General features: G+C 51.8%; 1 protein-coding gene across 2 annotated transcripts in view; it reads left to right on the forward strand.

Moving 5' to 3' along the window:
• Nucleotides 1-230: 230 nt before the first annotated feature.
• Nucleotides 231-22,615, forward strand: part of MYO18B (myosin XVIIIB) — a 196,038-nt gene continuing 173,653 nt past the window's right edge. Inside the window, exons 1-8 of one of the 2 annotated variants that reach the window (XM_073312543.2) lie at nucleotides 231-298; nucleotides 10,428-10,583; nucleotides 13,532-14,251; nucleotides 14,777-14,840; nucleotides 16,577-16,689; nucleotides 17,485-17,661; nucleotides 18,868-19,066; nucleotides 21,615-21,757. In XM_073312543.2, the coding sequence (XP_073168644.2) occupies nucleotides 13,607-14,251; nucleotides 14,777-14,840; nucleotides 16,577-16,689; nucleotides 17,485-17,661; nucleotides 18,868-19,066; nucleotides 21,615-21,757 (1,341 nt within the window). In that variant the 5' untranslated portion in view covers nucleotides 231-298; nucleotides 10,428-10,583; nucleotides 13,532-13,606. Of the gene's footprint in view, nucleotides 299-10,427; nucleotides 10,584-13,531; nucleotides 14,252-14,776; nucleotides 14,841-16,576; nucleotides 16,690-17,484; nucleotides 17,662-18,867; nucleotides 19,067-21,614; nucleotides 21,758-22,615 lie in introns of those variants that run through there. The other variant, XM_073312541.2, reaches the window with a different exon arrangement.

The following is a 22,615-nucleotide window of genomic DNA, read 5'->3' on the forward strand; positions in this document are numbered from 1 at the left end:
AGGTTTGCAGTCCGAAGCCGCAGGACAGTATCGGTGACTGCAGCACCTGGGTTTCATATGTTAGTTTTGGAAGCTGTTTCTCAACTTCCTGTGTGAGCTGTTTGCTTCCGAATGAAGTGTTAACTTCGCCAGTAGACGCGTGGCCATAACGTTGTGAAAACGTTTGTCCTGTCGAACCCTCGCTCATGTTCAGCCTCTCAGCAGAGTGATCAGCAGCTCAACTCACTAAGGCTCGCAGCTCAGTGGTGCTTTTCCAGAGCCACAGGATAAGGGAGGAAGAATTTTCATTTGCTCGGAGGTAACATAAATTGTTGTACTGAAATGTCCCCCCGAGGCGTGTGCATGGTCTGCCTCTGGGTTACATTCTACTAACCTGTATTGAGAAGCTGCTGACGGTGCTGCCTTGAATATGAAATGCATAACAAAAGGGTTAAGGAAAGTTCTGACTGGGGAACCTGTCATGCCCAGATTTCAGTCTGTCAGTGAGGGCTGGGGGCATCTCCCATTCGAAGGTCTATGGGACAATTCATCCCAATTTGCATATTAATAAGCTCCCAGCGCAGTAGGCATCAGGTGAGCAGCACAGAATCTTAACCTCCAGCACCCCTGTGCAGCTCCCGGCTGGGCGTGCCGCTCCTGCCAGCGGTGTGGGGAAGTGTTGGTCAGGACTGCAGGAGTCCATGGGGCGGACGCTGCGGAGGGGTGATGTGCGCGGCTCAGTGTCCCGTGATTCAGAGCACCCCAGTGTCCCGTGATTCAGAGCACCCCAGTGTCCCGTGATTCAGAGCACCCCAGTGTCCCGTGATTCAGAGCACCCCAGTGTCCCGTGATTCAGAGCACCTTTGTTGGAGCCCCTCCATGCGGCTAGGCCTGGGTGGGAGGATTCATGGAAAACCTCAAAGCCACTGTTCTAGAGAGATCTCCATTGTTCTCCCCTTCGCTGTTCAGTGCAAAATGGACCCTGTGAGGCAGGGCACGACCTTCGCTGGCTGGGAGCTCACAGGGCCTCACCCGGCTCTCCACGCAGTCGCGAGGAGCTCTTGTCACTGGCTTCAGCGCAAGGCCAACCCTCGAGATGACCTGCGGAGAGCAGGGAGGGAGGGTCAGGACCTGGTGGCAGATGAGATGGCGTTGCCCCTCCTCCTGGCAGGGGTGTCTGCTTTGAACAACCAGGGTGACCATGCTGGTGTGCGGTGACTGTGCTCCTCACACAGCTGAGGAGGTGGGGAGGGTGATGCAGTGAGCCAGGACTCCTGGGTTCTGTTCCCAGCTCCCCTGCTAAGTGCTAACACAGCTATCAAAGGGGAATACTAAAATGGGGATACTATTCAGCTCGCTGCCGTGTTGTGAGGCTAAAGTCATGTCTGTGCAGCCCAGAGAGAAGCGTTATGTCTGCCAGTTCCCCAGCCTCCCCTCCGGGCCGGGGAGCCCAGGGGAAGGCTTATGCCCTTGCTGCACCCGAACATTTAATGGAATCATTGGCAGCCTGGGGAAGACTGTGGGGATGGCTGGTGTAACGCCTGCCCCTGTGCCAGAGGCCCTGCTCACACCAGCAAGCTGAGCCTGTGCTGGAAATGGCCCGGAGGGGGACAGCCTAGCGCCATGGCAGGGCGGAGTGAGGACAGGGCTGGCCAGGGATGTCTGTGTCACCCTTAATCAGTTGTCAGTCCCGGTGCAGGCAGAGCTGATGCCAACAGCCATGTCCGCCTTGGGCTACCCAGGCCCTTTGTCTGCCAGCAAAGAGCCTGGGGATAATTCAGAGCCCCCAGGAGAATGGGAAAGACCCTGCTCTGCTCGCTGACTCCGAGCTCTGAGCTTGTAAAGAGCAGCCCGGCTCGAGTTCTGCCCTCCTGATCTACGCTGGTGTCATGTCAGTGCCAGGGGCCTCTTGCCATCCACTGCCCAGCACCCCCCGCCTCACTGAAAGCCCGGACAGTGCCGAGAGCCGGGACTGGGAGTCAGGACGCCTGGGTTCCGCCCCCCATGCTAGGCGGCAGTGCTGCCGAGTGGTTAGAGCGGAGGGCGCTGGGTCAGGGCTCTGGGGCTCAGGCAGCCGCTGGCATCTTAACCCCTGGTTTATCTAATGGTACACTGGGCAGGCTGAGCCTGTGTGTGTGTGTGAATATCTGTCTGTCTGTGTGTGGGCCTGTCTCTGTGCGTGTCTGTGTCTGTGTCTATGCATGTGTGTAAGTGTGTGTGTGTGTGTGTCTGTGGGTGCCTGTCTCTGTGCATGTGTCTGTGTCTATGCGTGTGTGTGTCTGTCGGTGTCTGTGCCTGTGTGTGTCTGTGCCTGCGTGTGTGTGTCTGTGACTGTCTCTGTGTGTGTGTGTAACTGTACGTGTGTCTGTGTCTGTGCCTGTGTGTGTGGGTGCCTGTCTCTGTGTGTGTGTGTGTGTGTCTGTGCCTGTCCCTGTCTGTGTGGGTGTCTATGGGTGTGTTGCTGCCTGTCTGTGTGGGTGCCTTTCTGTGTCTGTGCCTGTCTGCGTGGGTGCCTGTCTCTGTGCGTGTGTCTATGCGGGTGTGTGTGTCTCTGTCTGTGTGGGTGTGTCTATGCGTGTGTGTGTCTGTCTGTGTCTGTGACTGTGTGGGTGTATCTGTGTCTATGCGCGTGTGTGTCGGTGACTGTGCCTTTCTGTGTGTGTGCCTGTCTCTGTGTGTGTGTGTCTGTCTGTGCCTGTCTGTGTGTGTGTGTCTGTCTGTGCCTGTCTATGCGCGTGTGTGTCGGTGACTGTGCCTTTCTGTGTGTGTGTGTGTGTGTCTGTCTGTCTGTCTGAGTGTGTGTGTTTGTGTCTGTGTGTCTGTCTGAGTTTGTCTGTGTGTGTGTGTCTGTGTGTGTGTGTGTCTGTCTGAGTGTGTCTGTGTGTGTGTGTGTGTTTGTCTGTCTGAGTGTGTGTGTGTGTGGTTTGTTTATCTGGGTGCCTGTCTCTGTGTGCGCTATAAAACCCAAACACTGGCAGCCACCTGTGCCCTCCCTATGCCGCTGCCCGCCTCCCTGCCCGCCGCAAGGCAGCTCCCGCGGTAGCAGCAGCGGAAGATGCCAGACGCGGCCTGTGACCCTCCGGCGTGTGCCGGGCGCCCCCGAGGACTCCATCACGCCTCCCCGCTGGGCTCGTTTCAGGCGGGCCTGGGGGCTACCACGGCAGCAGCAGAAATAGCGGCCAAGCTCAGGGAGCAGGAAGAGACGCCCCGGGCCCTCCCGGCGCACGGGAAAGTGACTTTCTCTCCTTGGTATTTGTGCTGCGGAGAGGCCAGGTGGCAGGGACAGGCAGTGAGCTCAGCTCGTCGAAATGTAACCAGGAAAGGTCAACGCCTCCCCTGGGGGCTGGGCTAATCCTCCCCCTTCTCCTCCGCCGATTGCGGGGTGCTGTGATTCCCGCAGCCCCTTGCAGGCTGGGTGTCTGCACGCAGAGTGTGGCTGGCTCTAAGAATGGAGCGAATGATTAAAAACCCACCCCGGAGAGCAGGGAGCCTGCTGCTGGGGAGGGACCCCCAGGGCGATCGGGAAGGGCCCGGCAGCCTGTAGAGCGATCCTTGGGAGGAACGGAGTTACCAAGCCAGCTCTGCCCAGCGTGGTACGCTGCACCGAGCGGCCTAAGGTTAATCAGGAACTGGCACAAAGCAAAGGGATTCTCCTTCCATATCACAGTGAAGCGGTTCAACGGCTATCTGGGGCCGGCCGGTGTGGTCCATGGCGCTGGCTCACCCAGGACAAAGCTTCGGTCCCCGGTCCCTGTAGAAGAACCGCGTTGAGTCTGGCCTCACCCTGCTGGGGCTGCGGCTGCCGGGGTTCTGTCTCCAGCCGGCGGCGTGGGCCCTGCAGGCTGTTCTCTCTGCCAGGTGTGGAAATGTCCCATCTTCTAGCTCGTTGCTGTGAGCAAGGGGGGGAAGCAGCTGCCGTCCCATCCCGCAGCTCCGGCACCTGGGCCCCTCATGGTGCAGTGCTAATGTCAATGTCACGGAGTTGGGTTGCTTTTAAAAGGTAACAGTTAAGCAGGCGGGCGGTTCCTCTTAGCACCAGGGCATCAGGGGCCCTGCAGGGAGTCTCTAGCCAAGGGCTTTCTCCCAGGCACCAGCACACCCTGCAGGGCAGAGAAGTGGATGGCTGGCTCTCTTCCTTGCCCCATCCAGTGCAGGGGAAAGACTCCCTTCTCCGCTGGCATGGCTCAGTGCAGGCCCATGCCCTGTGCTGAGGGCGAGCCCCCGGGGTCTGTAAGCACTCTCTGTTACAGTTCTTGCCCGCCATAATGTTGTGCCCTGGCAGGCTTTGGAGAGGAGAGGCCCCCTCACAGCCTGTGTGCAGTTTGTAAAGTGCTTCGGGATCCGTTCTCTGCCAGGGCTGGTTGGGAATTTCACAGGAATGATTTTTGGACAGAAAATGCAGTTTCTACTCAATCAAATTGGTCCACAGGAAAATTTTTGATTTTGCCAAATCTTTTTCTCTTTGTGTTGGGAAAATCGAAACATTTTGTTTCGGGTCAGCTGGGGGCTCTGGATGTGCTTTTTGGACAGGCCAGCTGGGCACCAGGGCTGGGTGACAGGCAGCTCCTGGGTTTAGAAGAAGTAACGCCATTGAATCATAGAATCATAGAATATCAGGGTTGGAAGGGACCTCAGGAGGTCATCTAGTCCAACCCCCTGCTCAAAAGCAGGACCCATACCCAATTAAATCATCCCAGCCAGGGTTTTGTCAAGCCTGACCTTAAAAACTTCTAAGGAAGGAGATTCCACCACCTCCCTAGGCAACACATTCCAGTGTTTCACCACCCTCCTAGTGAAAAAGTTTTTCCTAATATCCAACCTGAACCTCCCCCACTGCAACTTGAGACCATTACTCCTTGTCTTGTCCTCTTCCACCACTGAGAACAGTCTAGAACCATCCTCTTTGGAACCACCTCTCAGGTAGTTGAAAGCAGCTATCAAATCCCCCCTCATTCTTCTCTTCTGCAGACTAAACAATCCCAGTTCCCTCAGCCTCTCCTCATAACTCATGTGTTCCAGACCCCTAATAATTTTTGTTGCCCTTCGCTGGACTCTCTCCAATTTATCCACATCCTTCTTGTAGTGTGGGGCCCAAAACTGGACACAGTACTCCAGATGAGGCCTCACCAATGTCGAATAGAGGGGGACGATCACGTCCCTCGATCTGCTCACTATGCCCCTACTTATACATCCCAAAATGCCATTGGCCTTCTTGGCAACAAGGGCACACTGCTGGCTCATATTCAGCTTCTCGTCCACTGTCACCCCTAGGTCCTTTTCCACAGAACTGCTGCCTAGCCATTCGGTCCCTAGTCTGTAGCTGTGCATTGGGTTCTTCCGTCCTAAGTGCAGGATCCTGCACTTATCCTTATTGAACCTCATCAGATTTCTTTTGGCCCAATCCTCCAATTTGTCTAGGTCCCTCTGTATCCTATCCCTGCCCTCCAGCATATCTACCACTCCTCCCATGCTCCCATTGCAGCATGTCTGTTCCTTAATTGGACCCTGGAATCAAATGAGGAACTTTTCTGCATCAGAAATATCTGCAACCCCCGCCCCCAAATATTAGCATGCTTTGGAAGTGGCATTGCCTCCCTCAGACACGTCCTCCCCCCTCCCCCCATGTGTGTGTTTGCCTCTTGGGGGCAAAAAAGGTGGGAGAAATCCACAATTGTGGACCTGTGTTTTTCTTCTGAAAGTTGATCACCCAGCAAAACCCTGGCCCTTAAGGCAGTGCTGGCGTCACTCATGTCAGCGTTGACTGAGGGGTTCCAGGTTCCTTTCTGAAATCTCCCCGCCAGCCAAATGCCAGAGGGAGGAGAATAAAAAGAATAGCCTAGGATCCAGATCTGTAAGTGGGCTTCTAGCAGTCGTGAGAGGCTCTGGACGTGGTTAGGGATAATGGGGCTTAAAACAGCTGAGTGGTCAAAGTGGAATCCATAAGCATTTTGCAGCTGGTGTAAGTGGTTAGAACAGGTGTCTGGGAGCCTGGACTCCTGGGCTCTAGTCCCAATTCTGCCACTGACTCACTGTGGGCCTGTGGGCAGGTGACTCACCCCACTCTACTTCGCTTTCCTCAGCTGTGGAAGGTGGCAAATAGTCACGAGCGCTCCACCGCCAAGGTACCTTGTGAGGCTTAATTCACGTATGCTTGGAGAGCCTCAGTGAAGAGGTGCCGTAAAGACGCAGAGAGTGACTTTGATTTGCTCTATGGAGAGGCTGTATGAGATGAGGGCAACAATTCTGTGTGGGAGGATGGGGTGTGTGTCTGAGCATTTGTATGAACGTGTCCATTGGATTCTGCTTCACACAGACAAACTCTTCTTGAAAAGTCTCTCCGAACCAAGCAGGAATTTCACCTGCACCTGGGATTCCCGAGGGTCTCTCAAGTGCATTCATTGAGGCCAACACATGGGAGATGCAACTGCACTGATTCTTCAGTGCCTTTGTGCCCACCCTGGAGTGTCATGCCAAGGCGGTGGAGGGTGGCGTGTGGGATGTCAGTGCATTTTGGGATGGGGCTTTCCCTTTTACAAAACTAGGAAGGAAACCCATTCCTTGAGCTGTTTGAAAGCAGCCCTGGAGAGAACCCTGCACTGGCAGCGTCATAGTCCTAGACGGGCCTTTTGGATACAAAGTCCCCCTCTGAATCCCTCCAGCATGAGGGACTCCTCCACACTCCAGTGCTTTGGTTAGATCCACCTCATAATTGCCAGACGGGATCAAAGACACCGTCCAGCCAGCTCTGACCCTGCCCTGACAGTGCCCAGACCCAGCTGCCTCTGAGGAAGGTGTAGGAACGCTGCAGTCGCTGATGTGGCATTATCTGCCCCCCACACTAGATTTCATCCTGGTGTCTGATTGTTAGAGGTTGCCCTGAAGCAGCAGATTTAATATCCCTGCCAAACTGCTAATGTTAGTTAAATAACTCTGCATATTCTTGATTTTCACAGAAATGCCCAATCCCTTTTTGAACCTTATTGACTTCTTACCCTGAACGGTGTCATGTGGCAGTGAGTTCCACAGCTTAGTTACATATTGTGTGGGAACGGTATTTCTTTCTATCTGTTTTTAATTTTAATTTCACTGACTGTCCCCCTTGCTCGTGTGTTATGAGGGAGGGAGAAGGGAAGCTGCTGATCTCTCTTCTCTGGACCAGTCAGTATTTATAGACTTTTGTCATGTCCCCTCTACTCCATCTTCTCTCTAAGTAACAGTGGTTTCAGTGTCTTTTCAGAGAGTTTTCCCAGGCTCTCACCCCCCTCTGAACCCCCTCCATTTCCGCCATGTCCTTTGTGAGCTGGGCTGCCTGGTGCTGCTCAGTCAGAGGGGGCCACCCTATTGGCTAGTACAATATAGGTATAATGTTCTCCATGTTTCAGAGTAACAGCTGTGTTAGTCTGTATTCGCAAAAAGAAAAGGAGTACTTGTGGCACCTTAGAGACTAACCAATTTATTTGAGCATAAGCTTTCGTGGGCTGCAGCCCACTTCATCCGATGCACAGAATGGAACATACAGTAAGAAGATATATATATACACATACAGAGAAGGTGGAAATTGCCATACAAACTGTAAGAGGCTAATTATTTAAGATGAGCTATTATCAGAAGGAGAAAAAAAACTTTAGTGATAATCAACATGGCCCATTTAGACAGTTGACAAGAGGGTGTGAGGATACTTAACATAGGGAAGTAGATTCAATATGTGTAATGACCCAGCCACTCCCAGTCTCTGTTCAAACCCAAGTTAATGGTATCTAGTTTGCATATTAATTCAAGCTCAGCAGTTTCTCTTTGGAGTCTGTTTTGAAGCTTTTCTGTTCTCCATATCATTCACCGTCCTGTTCCCTGGGCCTCCTCACACCTTGTTAGCTCGTTAGCCATAGCTGTGCACTGAGCAGAGGCCCAGAGTGGGGCCTAGGTCCCTTCCCGGCATTGCCATGGTTAATTTAGACGCTGTGAGGGGAATGAGAAGTTTAAAGTTTTCCCTCCCACGGTCACAGCTTTGCTGTTGTTAACAGTGCAGTTCCTTTGCTGTCGTGTTGCCCATTCACCCAGCGTGTTGCCGTCTGTGAATTCCTCAAGCCCTCTCTGGCCCTGATTAACCTCGGGAACTTTGTGTCATCTGCCTGAGTCCTCTACACCCACGTCAGGGCTACTGGCTGCCACTGATTTGAGCTTCCAGGGTCTGCCTCTCCCCCTCCCCCCGATCTCCGGAGCGGCATCACTCATTGCCAGGCTATTTACCCCCAGCCAGGAGGGGCCTGCTCAGCCCGCTGGGTCGGACCCCATGTAGAGGGTGAGATGGGGCAGAGCAGCTTGTGTGTTTCATACATCTCTTGCTCATAGACTAACAACATCTTTGTTTTTTCTCTCCTCCCACCCTCCTATGTATGTGTGTCTGGTCCTGGGTCCAGGTCGATGTGTCATTTGTCTCCATAAAGCATCATTCCTTGTATCACACCCGAAGCACTCCAGCCCTCAGGCACTTTCACGGCAGAAGCATGGCCATCTCATCACGCCTTGCACTGTGGGAGCAAAAGGAAAGTGACGACACTCGTGCTGCTGCAGGGGCAGGGTTCCCTCCGGCACCCACTGAATGTGGCATGTCTCTCCTGGGTGCGGGGCCTCGGGCGCTTAGAGGGAGCTCATCAGTGAAAGGAGCCAAGGGTTCCCAATTGTACAGTAGCGGCGCTTCCAGCAGGCGGGCAAGGAGCATGCCTGGCTTTAACCATTTGCTAGCCAGCGCGGTCCATTCCTTTGGATTCACTTTACCCATTAAGATTTGGCATCTCATTGTCAATGGCTCGCTTGTTGCTCCCTGTGCATGTCCGCTGCCTTCCACGAATGCCCTTTCTGAGCATTCTAGCTCCTAGCACATAGGGGGCCAGTTGTGTTTTGTGTTGTGAGCTATTTCTCTACTGCCTTGGGAGCAGATGGCTCCTGCCAGTAAATTCCAGGTAGAAGAAAAGAGTTAAAATATGCTTGAAAAGTAGACTAACTATCCTCACCCGAGGTAAAAGCCACGTGCGGGTGTGTGTGAGAGGAACACCGTGGGGTCTGAAGTTCCAGTCTTCTTTCGGACAAAAGTAAGAAGGTTCAAAGGGCCGAAACTGTCAGAGCTTTCCCTGCTTTCCAAGCTTTGAAAATGAGAATGTTCCTGTGCCTCTTTGCGACAGCCACATCCGCTGCAATATGCGTGGGGCCAGATCCGAAGCCCACTGAGGGCAGTGCAGGTCTTTCCATTGACTTCAGTCAGCTTTGGAAGAGGCCCTTAAACGTGTCCACTCTCGTAAGAGGAGGAGAGGACGATGGTTTATGGAGGCCTAGATCTGCTTCTGCAAGTCATCCTTGGGGCTGCTTTGCCAGGGGACACTAGAATGTTGTACAGCTGGTACTAGGCATAAATAGATGAAGCAATTGCTTCGGGCCCCAAGCAGCTCAAGGGGGCCCCCCATTAATTATTAGTATGTGTTGTGTGTGTGGGGAAGGCCCCCAAAATATTCCAGCTTAGAGCCCCCCAGGGGCTTGTACCGGCACTTGCAAAGGTGCTGGATATGTATTCTGCCCTCCTCCTGCATAAAGGGGGACAGATGAAAACTCATCCAGCCCTTCTTTGTGTCCTGCTAAATAGCTGGTGGCTTTTAATCAACTGAAGGTAAAAGAACCCCCAGAAAACAAAACCCAACTGCACATCTTGTTCAGCACAAGTGGGGACACGTGTAGGAAACGTCTGAAATGTCCTAAGCAAAGGAGGGAGAGCTAGTTAATGGGGCACTGGCTAGGCTAGATGACCCCAAATTAGACCACTCCAGCAGAGTCCCCAGTGATTTTCAGAGGTGCAAGGGGGAGTTGCATTGGGGGATGTCACCTAACTGCCCTTGGTCCTTTGGAAATCTCCCCTGCAGTTCTATGGGGTATTTCCCTTAAATTTGCTTAGTTTTTTGGAAAGAAATTGGTGCTGCTAGTCTGGTCTTCATGAGTGACCCTACGATAAACAGCCGTGTGCTCACAGGCAACCCCACAACAACCCAGCAGGTGCAACCCCAAGACTCCCAAGCAACCCTACAATAACAAACCAGCATGCATGGCCCCATTGCTCACAGCAAACCTGTAGTAGACACAGCCAAGGGGAGGGAATGAACTCAGCAAGGGGAGGGTGCAGTTCCAGATCATGAGCGGTGGTGGTCTGATGAGCGATGAGAACGTCTGATTGCTGGAAAGAGCTCTGCAAGCCCCTGGCCACGTCTCTCTCACTTTGCTACTCCCGTGTGATGCTATAGCAGAGTGCGGGACTTGGCCTGCCATACATGAGCTTGGTTGAGTCATGTATGCCGACTAACTGATCTCCGAGGGGTTTGTGATGCTGTCTGAGCCTGAAGAGCAGACCTCTGCCGGGGCCCATGAGGTGTGACATCAAATAATGTAGCCTCTGCTTGTGCAAACAGATCAGGGAAGAGGACCGGAGTCCGCCCCCTTCCTCACCGCCTCCACTTTTCTCAGTGATTCCTGGGGGATTCATCAAACAGCTTGTTCGGGAAACAGAGAAAGAATCCAAGGTAGCTAAACGGAAAGAGAAAGGCACCTTGAACTCCAAAGAAGACGTAAGTACCGAACGAATTGTGCCCTGTGTTCAGTAACCTGGGGGTCAGCTGTTGGTGTAACCTCCATCATTGAATGTGTATGGCGTGGCCCCCACAGTTGGCTGGGCCAGAGGATACCAGACTACTGCAACTGCCAGTTAGAGGAGTTGCTCCTTTAGCTCAATGGCTGGTGCTTTTAGTGCTGGATGTCCCATTACGAGGGCTAAGATTTGGGTTTAGTGAGGGCTGCCAGGGGCAAGAGGGGAGGAAACCACTCGTTTTCTTGTTTGCACAATTGTGTTTCTAACAGATCAAAAGTCTAGAGCCTCACTGCAGGGGCACCTTTTCATATGTGAGATAATCCTGGATGAAAACACTGGGAATGAATCTCGCTAGCAAAGCTACTTGTTAATAGACAATAGTATCAAAGTGGTAGGTAAGCTTGCAAGGCTCCTCAAACCAGGTTTGTAGTTGGTCCACGAGCAATGCCAAACCCAAAGTCCCCAATGTCTTTCTACAACGGCTGCTGTCACTGGAGTGAAGCTGGATGATTTTTTGGTGCTAGTTGCAAAGTTTTTCACTTGAGATGCGGGAATCAGAATCAGGGCAGTGTCTTCAAATTGGTAATAAATGGATAAATTGGAGAGGGTTGAGAGAAGAGCCAAAAAATAATGAAAGCGTTGGAAAACATGCGATAGAGTGATCCATTCAGCTCCTTAAGTCTATGTATCTTAACAAAGGGAAGGTTAAGGGTGATCACAGTCTGTAAGTACCTACGTGGAGAACAGAAATTTGCTAAAGGGCTCTTCAGTCTAGCAGACAAATGTTTAACAAGATTTAATGGTTGGAAGTTGAAGCCAGACAAATTCGGACTGGGAATTAAGTACTGTACACATTTTTTACAGTGAGGGTAATTAACCACTGGAACATTTACCGAGCGTCGTGATGGATTCTGCACTGTTGGTAATTTTTAAAGCAGGATTGGGTGTGTTTCTGGAAGTTCTGATCTGTTTCAAACAGGACTGAATTCAGTGAAATCCTGCGGCCTGTGCTATGTAGGAGGTCAGACTAGAGTATCACAGTGGTCCCTTCTGGCCTTACAATCTATTAATCTAATCAAAGCTATTTGGGCTGGGGAGCCTGTGGGGGCCAAATGCTGGCCTGACTTACACTTTTTCCAGCCTTGGGACCTACCCCAGGAGGTCCGGCTTGCCGTTCAGACCAGCTGCCTTGATCCCAGCTAGATTCCCAGGGTCCTTAGCAGCCACGACTGTGGGAAAGGATCAGCCCCATCAATAAAACCACCCCCCAGATCTCAAAGAATCTCTACTGTTTCTAGTATGCAAAGCAACCTGTTTGGATGGGTGCCCTGGTGGCAGGGCCAGACCAGGTCAGTCAGGAGGCAGCCAGGGGACGTGTACATTGGAAGTAGCACTTCAAATGATGATACCAAGGGGAGGCTCCTCGGGAAGGTGCCAGGTGGCCTGTGGTCACCGGAAGGCCGTGCTGTCCTGGAATTTCCCTGGAAGTTTCTGGGTTGCCTGGCTCCGGCTTGGGGTTTGCTGGGTAGCTATGAAAACAGGGAGTTAGTCTCAGCGAATGCCAGCACACTCCATGGGCAGAGACTGAGCACCATTAATGTACAGCTGAGGCTTTGCTAATGCAATTAGCTGCCCTAGACATGCTTAACAGCCAGTCTAGAAATTAGGCAAAGTGAAAAATTCTCTGTGGTGCACATTGATCCCTTGGTCAGTGCCCAAAATGAATGGCTCAAAGGCATGACTAGCTGGCGAGGGAAGCGCAGAGTCTGTTCCACGGCAGCTCCATTCCCGAGCCAACAGACCTTCTCCTGGGGGAAGAATTCTGTTTTCCCCAGCTAAATATGGCACCAAAGGGTAATGGATAGATAGGGCCAGGTGACAATGCCTTCCTCACCCGGCTGTTGTTAATGTCCCCCGCCATCACCTCCACTGCCCGAGTCACGGACAAGCAGAGCAATGGGTGAAGGAATGGAGCTAGACCTTGCAGCTCAGTGTAAGCGTCTAGACTGGACATGCTAACAGGGAGTGCTTGGAAGGAGAAACAGACCCCTCTCTCAGGATGTGGGCAGCTGGGGATGCGACAGGCCTTTCTGCAGAGGGCCTGCTCAAAGCTTCTGTGCTATTTAAGCCCCAGGGGTTTGGGCTCCAACTTATATATTCACGTTAAAGCAAGAGCTGCGTGCGTCCCTGGGTCAGGGTGAGAGCCCTATGTCCCTTGCAGGGATGAGTCCTAGGTGTCCAGTCCTGCCAGGCATTCAGCATGCTCAGCTCCACTGGAGATGCTGGCACCAGGGCTGGATGAAAACAGCTTGCAGGATTAGGCCCTGGGTAACATTATCAGAAGGGCCAGGTTTTCACAGGTATTTGGCACCTGAAGGAGCAGATGGGCACCACGCGGGGTTTTCCAAAGCACCTGGTCACCTAACTTGGAAGTGAAATCAATGGGAGTCAGGAGCCGGGGGGCTTTTGCAAATCCCATGAGCTGCCCCTCTGCTCATTTAGGCACCTAAATAACTTCAGAAATCTGGCCCTAGGTCCCCCTAAATTAGGGGGCTAGGAGCCAACATCACTGCTGAAAATGGGACATAAGAACAAAGCTGCTTTTTAAAATGTTTCTCTGAGTGCATATTGCTGTTCCCACGATTTGTGATCTGACCCTGCAGTTTATCCCTATAAATTGGAAGCTACTTTTAGTTGCTCCAAGTCTCTCTCTAAAATCAAACCCTCTTTGACCCCCAGGTGAGGAGAGCAACTCACCAACCCCCTGTAGCTCTGCACCTGAGATGAAGCTAGGTCCAAGTTTCTGCAGGGACCCTGGTGCCTGTTGGCTGCCAAATCCAGGCTGATGGATTCACCGAGTGAGTTGTTCCTCTAGCATCACCAGGCTTAATGCTAACAGGCTCCGCTTCATCTTGATTTTGTTTTTAGCCTCCTGGGAAGGACAACAACCACGTGCAGCAGTTTGTGACAAAGGATGAGAACATCCTTGAAGTAGGAGGAGAAATGGCAAGTGAAGGGCAACTGCTGCAGAATGGCCTGAACGGAGAGCAGCACGAAGGGGAAGTGGCTGCGGAACTTGCACCGAGAAAGCCTCTTCCCTTCAAGAGAGTCATGAAGAGGAGCAACATCATGAAAGCCACCTCCCCGGCACCTGAAAAGGCAGCGGCCACTCCCAAACCAGGGAAGACAATCCCACCAGATGAGTCCAAGGTTGCCAAAGTTCCAAGTTCTGAGCAGAGCCCTAAGGAACAAAGTAAAGGGGAAAATGCCCCTACTGGTGCTCCAACAACCGGTAAGGATTTTCAGCGCCACCGTGAAGATCCTGCAAAGGAGGGCGACACACCGAGGAGAAAATGTCCTGAAAGTTCAGGGAGAGAGAAGGTGGTAACGAAGAAGCAGTGGGAGCCCCAAATCAAGGCTGAAATCAAGAAGGGGCAAGGGGAGATCAAGGAGAAGCCAGGGGAAATCAAGGCGGAACCAGTGGAAATCAATGAGGAACAAGGGGAGGTCAAGGAAGAACCAGTAGAAATCAAGGAGGAGCAAGGGGAGGTCAAGGAGAAGCCAGGAGAAATCGAGGAGGAACCAGTGGAAAACAAGAAGGAGCCTGGAGAAATCAAGGAGCCAGGGGAAAGCACAGACTCAGACAAGGTGATTTGGTGCCCTGTCCATGTGTCCTGCTGTACAGCTAGAGTATGGTGTACAGAGTCCTGCCCTGTGGAGTTACAGTAAAAACCCCTTTGATACAGGAGACCTGAAATTAAATAAAAGCTGTTTAAGGTCCCAGATCATTGTATTATGTAGACTTAAAAGTGACAATTTGATTAGAATGCATGCAGATGTTAAAATGTGTAAGAATGTGCTTAGTGTTTAAATGTCATGAAAACCGGGTGGGATGTTGCATGCATTGTTTTCATGTATCTGTACCGAGTTATAATGTACTAGCAGACATTTGCATTGTCTGTACCCCTGTAACTAAGTAACCCAGCTAACGGGAAAGAAGCCTTGTGGAATGCAAATGAAGAACTTTAACAGGAAAGTGCTAATTCCTGTGGCTGGAAAGCAAATTGTCACTGTGTGTGAGATCAAAGGTCAAAGACTTTAAGAGATCAGATCAGAACTGCCTCTGCTTCCCTGTCTCCTGCTGCAGGAACTTGACTCTCTTTTTGTCTCCAGGTTCATGACGTGTGGTATGAAACAGAGAAAGTTTGGCTTGTCCAGAAAGATGGATTTACACTCGGTAACTTTCATTTTCTCTATCTCCGCTCTGTGATGTCTAAGATGAGTAATTTGCTTTGGTGCTGTTTGGAAGGGAGATAAACCCTCCAGCTTTGGATGCACCACTGGGGGCTAGGAGGAAACCTCCCCGGGGAAGCTAATCCAATCACTGCAGACTACAGGGTTTCTTCCTCTGAAGCAGCTGGCACTGGCCACAGCTGCAGCCAGGATGCTAGACTAGGTGGATCTCGGGTCTGATCCAGTCTGGCTATCCCTGTGTGGCCATTGCTGAGGCTCAGACAGGAGAGGAGCCTCTCCTAGGAGCTGTGACCTCCTCCTAGTCTGGCAGTTACGGCAGGGGCCTGGGAGCGGGGCTCTTGGTTCTGTGCTGGGCTCCGTCAGGACTCACTGTGTGGCTTGGCCAAGTCCTGCCTGGCCAGGTCTCTAAAGTGCCAAATGCCTGCAGCTTGCATAGCCCCAGAAGGGTTAGTGGGAGCTCAGCCTGTCCAGAGATTCACCCATTAGATTTGGATGACTTGCTTCTCTTGATCTGTGAAATGGGTTAAACCTTGTCTGGCTTTCTCACAGGCAGGAGGGTGTGAAACAGGATTATTGTATGCAAAGGGCCATGCAAGGTGCAAGTGCCACTAAGCCTGCAGCTGCTAGTGGGGAGAGAGGCAAAAATATCACCCTTGAAGTACAAGAGCAAACCTAATGCCTGGTGGGATCTCTTTCCTGTTGGTCGCGCTCATTGAAGGCATGCAAACATTGGAGCCCGTATTGCCCTCCCCTGTAACGTTCTTCCAGTACAGGCAGCGTTTGGTATTCGTTAAGGCAGTGTTTCCCAAACTTGGGACACCGCTTGTTCAGGGAAAGCCCCTGGCGGGCCTGGCCAATGGGGGCTGTTGGAAGCAGCGGCCAGCACGTCCCTCGGCCCGTGCCACTTCCTGCAGCCCCCGTTGGCTGGGCACAGCGAACCGCGGCCAGTGGGAGCCACGATCGGCCGAACCTGCGAACACGGCAGGTAAACAAACTGGCCCGGCCCGCCAGGGGCTTTCCCTGCACAATTGGTGTCCCAAGTTTGGGAAACACTGCTCAAAGGTATTTCCCATGATGCTTTTTCTGTGGACACTGTTGTTAGCTCTCAGAGTTGGTTTTATAAACCAGTCTGAATCTCTCATTTGTACTGCGGCCCCTTTACCTCGCTCTGGCAGCGTGTGTACGTAACGTCTCCTCTGCGAGTGGAGGTGTGGATGCAACGTGGGTCGACTTATCTGTGCTAACTTGAATCTAGTTAGCATGGGTGACCATAGCGGTGCTGAACTGGCAGAACAGGCTTCAGCATGGACTAGCAGCCAGAGTACCAGCCAGCAGGGACCCTTCGTCTGTACTCCGGTGCTCGCCTGGGCTGAAGCCTGCTCTGCCACATCTACACACACTGTTACCTGTGCTGGCTAGAACAAATGCGCACGCCTGCCCGTGCTGCCATGATGTCTACACTTGCAGTGTCGGCAGAGCCCTTCAGGCTGTGCGCACGACAGGGGTGTGAGTTCTCAAGCACTGGGCACTACTTGGACTGTGGAGACCCTGCTGGTGCGCACAAGAAGTTCCCGAGTGCACAGTCCTGGGGTGAGACCAGAATCGGCCCCTCTCTAGTTCTCTGAACAAGAACCAGACCTTGTGCAGGCCTGTTCAGCTACCTCTGTAATTAGCTGCCCCAGATTTAGGGAAGAGCTCATCTTTGGGCTTCCCTTGCAGCTACCGTGCTGAAGCCAGATGTGGGGACCCCGGAACTGCCAGCTGGGAGGGTGAGGATTCGCTTAGAAGCTGACAACACTGTCACTGAGGTGGACGAGGAGGACGTTCACCGGGTGAGTACCCAGAAATAAAACCCCACGGATGCTGTCAAACCTGCCTGGAAAGCCCCTTCCTCCATCCCAGCCAAAATGGTCTCTCTACCCCAAGGCAAACCTCACTGCTCCTGTGAGGTGGGGGCAGCTCTGCTGAAGTCAATGGAACTGCACCAGCTTATGCTGATATACGCGGGCCCCCATCCCTAGTGGATGTCCTGTCTGGTGGCTGGAGATTCTCCTTGTGTTTACGAGACTTTTGGGCTGCTCAGTAATTGGCTCTCCTTTGCGACTGGTGGCAGTGCTTGGAATCTGTTGCACGTCAGGCTGCGGTTTGCAATAGCAGGGGTGGAGTGATGCTCTGGCTGCCACATGGCTCCTGACCTGCTGCAGCCCCGTCCCCTCCGTTCATGGACCTACTTTGCAAGACGCTACCGAGCTCTACAATAATTTTGGTTCCTGCTCGCAGTTAATTGTACTGTACTCAACCCTATTAAAATGTGAGCTCTTGGGGAAGGGCCTCCGATTGGTTTGGAAAGTGTCTAGCACATTTTGGATGGTATGTCGGTATATATATTAATTTAGCAGCACCAAGACTGACCTCTTCTCTGCCCCAGGGAGTCCCATCTTGTGAGGTCTCTAACTGGGCCCCCTCCCCCCATTCCAAGGGTGATCACAGGAAACTCTGGATTGAACTGGAGAAATGTTAGGTTTCCCAGGTTATCAGTGTTCTCAGCTGAGCACTGCGAGGAAGGAAATGAGTCTCTCCAGCACAGCCGGCCCTTCAATCGGCTTCTCACGCATTATCTTTTGTAGACCAATCCCTCCAAACTGGATTACACGGAAGATCTTGCTGCACTTCTCAGTCTGAATGAATCAAGCGTCATTAACACACTCCAGCACCGGTACCAGTCCCAGCTCTGCAACACGTATGCAGGGCCCAGCCTGATTGCACTCAAGCCCAGCTGGGCCACTGCTAGCTACTCAGGAAAGGTAAGTGGTGGGCTGGCCCTGTGACGTGTCTCATGCAGAGGCTACATGATGGTGTGATAGATGTGGTAGATGGGTTCCCGGGCTTGGATTTAAGATGGCTGCAAATCTCACACCATTGAATGCTCAGTTTATGGCACGTATTTCACAGGGAGCTATTTTAGAAGCGCTGTAGAGGGTTTTGTTTGTTTAGTTTGGAAAGTGATCTTCAGTGAATGTCCTGTTCCCTGGCGGCCTTTCCGAGGAGAATTCCGTGGATTCCATCAGTGTCCAGTAGGTGGTGCCATGGACCCATCTTAACAACAGAGAAGGGGCTGGGAAGCTGGAGCTGTGCTCAGCTCTATAGGAGCTTCTGTATCGGCTGACAACAGCACACAGGGCTCCATTTTCTGATCAGCCCACATGGGATTTACACACCTGAGCCTCCTCCCTTCTTGTGGTGGGATCAGAACCTGGGTCCTTCTGTACGGCAGGGCAGAGCAAACTGAGTGGGGGTGAGACGTGTCCGTCGTGAAATGCGAAGCTGCATGAAAAATCAAGGGGGGAGGTTGCCTTGCATCAGGCACTTGAAACTAAGCCCAATTCACATGAACTTTTCAAATAAAAGCGGACCCATTTCGAAGCAAAAGCTGAGTGGGGCCGGCCTTTTCTTTCACCTTTCAGATGGTTGTTCTCATTAGAAGAGTGTGCTTGCCTAATTTGAGTGAGACAAGAGCTGTTTTGCTGGAATTGCAAAGAAAGCGATGTATTTTGGAGAGGTGTGCGCTGAAAAGGGAGAGGAAACTGTGAAATTCTGCAAAACAGGAATTGAGTTTCTCAGAGCTCTAGGAAATTGGGCCAGTGGGTGACATGAAGGGGCAGAGAGGGGAGGAATCCCGTTAATGGCACAGCTGCTCGTTAACAAATGGGCTCATTAACAGTGGGCTCTCTCTGCTTGCATGCTCCTATCCTGTCACCTGGAACTGTCCGTCTCTTCAGTCCGAGCGTCAGCCAGGCTCAAGGCAATGGGGGTGGGGGTGCTTCAGGGAAGGAGGGTGAAAGGGCCTGCTGCTGGGAAGCCCAGTGGAGTTACAAAGCGCAGCCTGAATGGAAACAGACAGGCTTGACGTTAAACCTTCAAAGTCTTTCATGTCTGAGAACCCCAACGGGCGACTCCGTGTTCAGCGAGATCATTAGAGCAGCTCCTTCACGCGGCCCTTCTGTCTCTAGGTGTTCAAAGGGAAGCGAGACAGCATGCCCCCTCACATCAGCTCCGTGGCACAGAGAGCCTACTGGAACCTGCTCATGCACCGGCAGGACCAGGCGATTGTGCCCCTGGGGAGAAGCGGTGCCGGGAAAACAACCTGCTGCCAGAGTGCTCTGGAATACCTGGTGGGCGCCGCCCGCAGCGTGGACAACAGAGTCTCAGGTACAGCTGGGGAGACTGCCAGCGGGTGGCTATGTCTGCAGATTATTGTTCTGGGTATTGCAGTTGCACCTAGGGAGCCCACTGATGGACCAAGACTCCACTGTGCTAGGCGCTGTACAAACACAGAACAAAGAGACAGTCCCTGCCCCAAACAGCTTCCAATCCAAGTGCAAATCAAGAGACAACTGGTGCTGACAGACGAATGGCTGGGGGAGAACAATGAGACGACACTCCTCTGCACTTGTGCTCCTCATCTGTCTGTCTACCTGTTGTGTCTTGTCCAATACATACATTGATCACTTGGAGAATTGGTCTGAAATCAAGATGAAATTCAATAAAGAAAAGTGCAAAGTACTTCATGTAGGAAGGAAAAATCAAATGCACAAATGTTACAAAATGGGGAATTACTGGCTAGAGGGTAGTACCCCTGAAAAGGCTCTGGGGTCTGGATATGAGTCGGCAATGTGATGCAGCTGTGAAAAAGGCTAAGATCATTCTGGGGTGCATTAGCAGGAGTGTTGTATGTAAGACAGAGGAGGTAACTGTCCCACTCTGCTCGGCACTGGTGAGGTCTCCGTGGGAGTACTGTGTCCAGGTCTGGGTGCCACACTCTAGGAAAGATTTGGACAAATTGGAGAGAGTTCAGAGGAGAGCAACAAAAATGATACCAGGTTTAGAAACCCTGAGTTATGGGGGAAGGCTGGGTGAGGGGTACCTGAGAACAGTCTTCACATATGTTAAGGGATATTATACAGAGGAGGGTGATCAATTGTTCTCCCTGTCCACTGAAGCTAGGACAAGAAATCATGGGCTTAATCTGCAGCAAGGGAGATTGAGGTTAGCTAGTAGAAAAAACTTCTTAGCTGTACGAATAGTTGAGCTCTGGAACAGGCTTCCATAGGAGGCTGTGGAATTCCCGTCACTGGAGATTTTTAAAGACAGGTTGGACAAACCCCTACCGGGAATGGTCTATTTACTCAATCCTGCCTCAGTGCCTGGGCCTGGACCTGATGAGCTCTGGAGGACCCTTTCAGCCCGACATTTCTGTGTAAGCTGTTGGGGGCAGGGGCCTCTCCTGTGTTTGTACAGTGGAGCCTGGTCTCTAACTGGGGCTGCTGGGTGCTGCCATAATACAGATCATTTTAATTAATTTTAGTTTGGCTCAGCATTGCAAGCAGTGGGCTCAGCATACTGCAAGAGTGAGTATGGGCCAGTTTTATGAATTTACCAAGGTGCTGATGAGATTTTGTTAAAGCTGAAATCTAACAAACTATATTTTCCAACTGGATAAATGTGACAGCCACTATGTGAATGGAATGTAATAAGGATAATTCCTTTGTATTGAGTCCCAGGAGCAGTAGCTCATTAGTGTTAATACTAGGTTCTTTTTCAGGTCTACTTTTACCTTGGACAATATTTCCCAGATCAGGACACTTAGTTATTCTGAACCAATCACCAAGTTTATTACTTCAGTGAGAACCACATGGGTCTGTAAACGCCAAGGGTTTGCAGACTTCAGGGCAGAGGAGGAGGGCAAGGAGGTGGCTCTGTGTGGATGTTTATGGGGAACTTCTCCCATGTGTGCACAGAACTGATCACAGATAGGAATGAAAAGGGCCGGACAGTCCTCTCCAGTTATGCGAGTGGAATCCCCCAACCTTTGTGTTCCTGTTCGTGCAAAGTCCTAGCACCATTCTGACGAACAGAGGTTCTCGGAGCCAGTGCTTCTGATACATGAGGTTCTGGGTGCTCTCCTGGCCGTTGACTGTGAAGTCGATTCAGCTGCAGCGTGATGGCTGTGGAACCTGACACTGTGTGGTTGCATTTTTTTTTAAATTTTTTTTTTTTTTTGCACAAAGGGGAAAGGAAGAATATGTATTAATTTATCCCTTCTACATGTGTAGTGTGCCTGTCTCCAATGCTCCAGGCGCAGTAACATTTTGGAATGATTTTAGAATTTGCTCCCTCACCCCGTTTCCCCAGAGCCTGGGTTTGCTAGGCTTTCCAGCATCTCTTCTCCTCCCTCTGGTAAGGCTGTGGAGGAGGGTGTGGATTGAGATGTCTCCATTTATGGATAGTCCCTGGTCTACATTTACATTGTATTGTTTGATTGCTGGGGCAGGAGACCACAGCCTGGATGGCGCCTACAGATGACTTTTTAAAATCAAATAAATAAATAAATTAAACATTTTCTGATCTAGGTTTACCCAATGGCCTGGCATGCAAAAATGAAGGCCTTCCCAAGGGATAAACAGAATGGTGAGCCAGCAACCTCCACAGTGTCATCACAGTCTTCCCTGCTAAGAGAGTCTGTGCCTTGTGGGCCCATCAGTGCAGGACCCAAAGAGATGGCCTTGGGAGTTGTGACTTGGAGGAGGGTCTGATTTTCAGCGAAGAACATGAATGCTTTTGGGATAGCAGCAGCCATGTATAGCTGTCGCACTGGGGCCGAGGGAGATGGAGAGCTGGGATTCGAACCAGGCAAGCATGCAATGTTCTGTAACAGCCAGCTTGTTGCAGACCAGATTGTTTGTTTTGATTTTTGCAGTGGAGAAGATTCAGGCCATGTTCATAATCCTCAAAGCCTTTGGGACAGTGACCACCTGTCACAACAGCACCTCTACTCGCTTCTCCATGGTCTTGTCGCTGGATTTCAACGCCACAGGCCGAATAACAGCTGCTCACCTCCAGGTAACGCTGCATGTCCCTGCTACCGCATCCAGGTCAGGTGCTGCACAGTGCCAGGCTCTTCCACTGGCAAGGTGGGAGAGCTCAAGTGACCAAAGGAGACCTACTGCAATTCTTCGGTGTCCTTGTATGCCAGGTGCAGGGTTGGTCCTCTCTGGCAGCACCACACAGTAATCCCCGCGGTCACCCAGCTGTCCAGCAGTTGTGGAAATGCACGGAGTTTCCTGCTGGGGACATGAATGGGTGGAGGTTTATAGGAGGTAAAGGGGAATGCAAGTGCTGCCCAGTAAAGCATCTCTATAAAACTTCTCCCTTACTTGTGGTCTAACGGGGTGTGAGAATTCTGGGGGCTATTCCTGGACCATGTGCATGGTAGAGCGGTGGTCAGCTGCTTTTCATGCAGACCCCTTCACTCCATGGTTGGTACAGTCATCATCAGACTGAGTCCTTGCAGAGCACTCTTCTGGTGTCAGCTGCTTAACCCTGGCAATCCCCTGCATGGCGGGTCAGCATTGTGTGGAGGCCAAGGCAGAGGGGAGCAGCCTGCCCAAGGCCACTAGGGCCATGGTTAGAACTGGAGTCCCTGCTTTGAGTCCAGTACTTAGTGCCAGGCGATGCCGAGGGAGTGTTGCCAGACCCGGTTAACAAACCAGAAAGCGTTTGCATTGTCCTGTGGAATATGAACCCTGGAGAAAATAAGCTGATTAAAAAATGGATTGAGAGCAAGGCCACCCCTGCCACAAGGAGTGTCCTGGTGGAACATTCAGTTAATAGGCAACAAGTAACATCTGTACCCGCTGTCCGCGGCTCTGGATTCTCCGCTACTCTGAGACAAGCCAAAGCACCTCAGAACCTGGGGTG

The sequence above is a fragment of the Lepidochelys kempii genome, chromosome 15 (assembly GCF_965140285.1).
Source record: "Lepidochelys kempii isolate rLepKem1 chromosome 15, rLepKem1.hap1, whole genome shotgun sequence".
Lineage (NCBI taxonomy): Eukaryota > Metazoa > Chordata > Testudines > Cheloniidae > Lepidochelys > Lepidochelys kempii.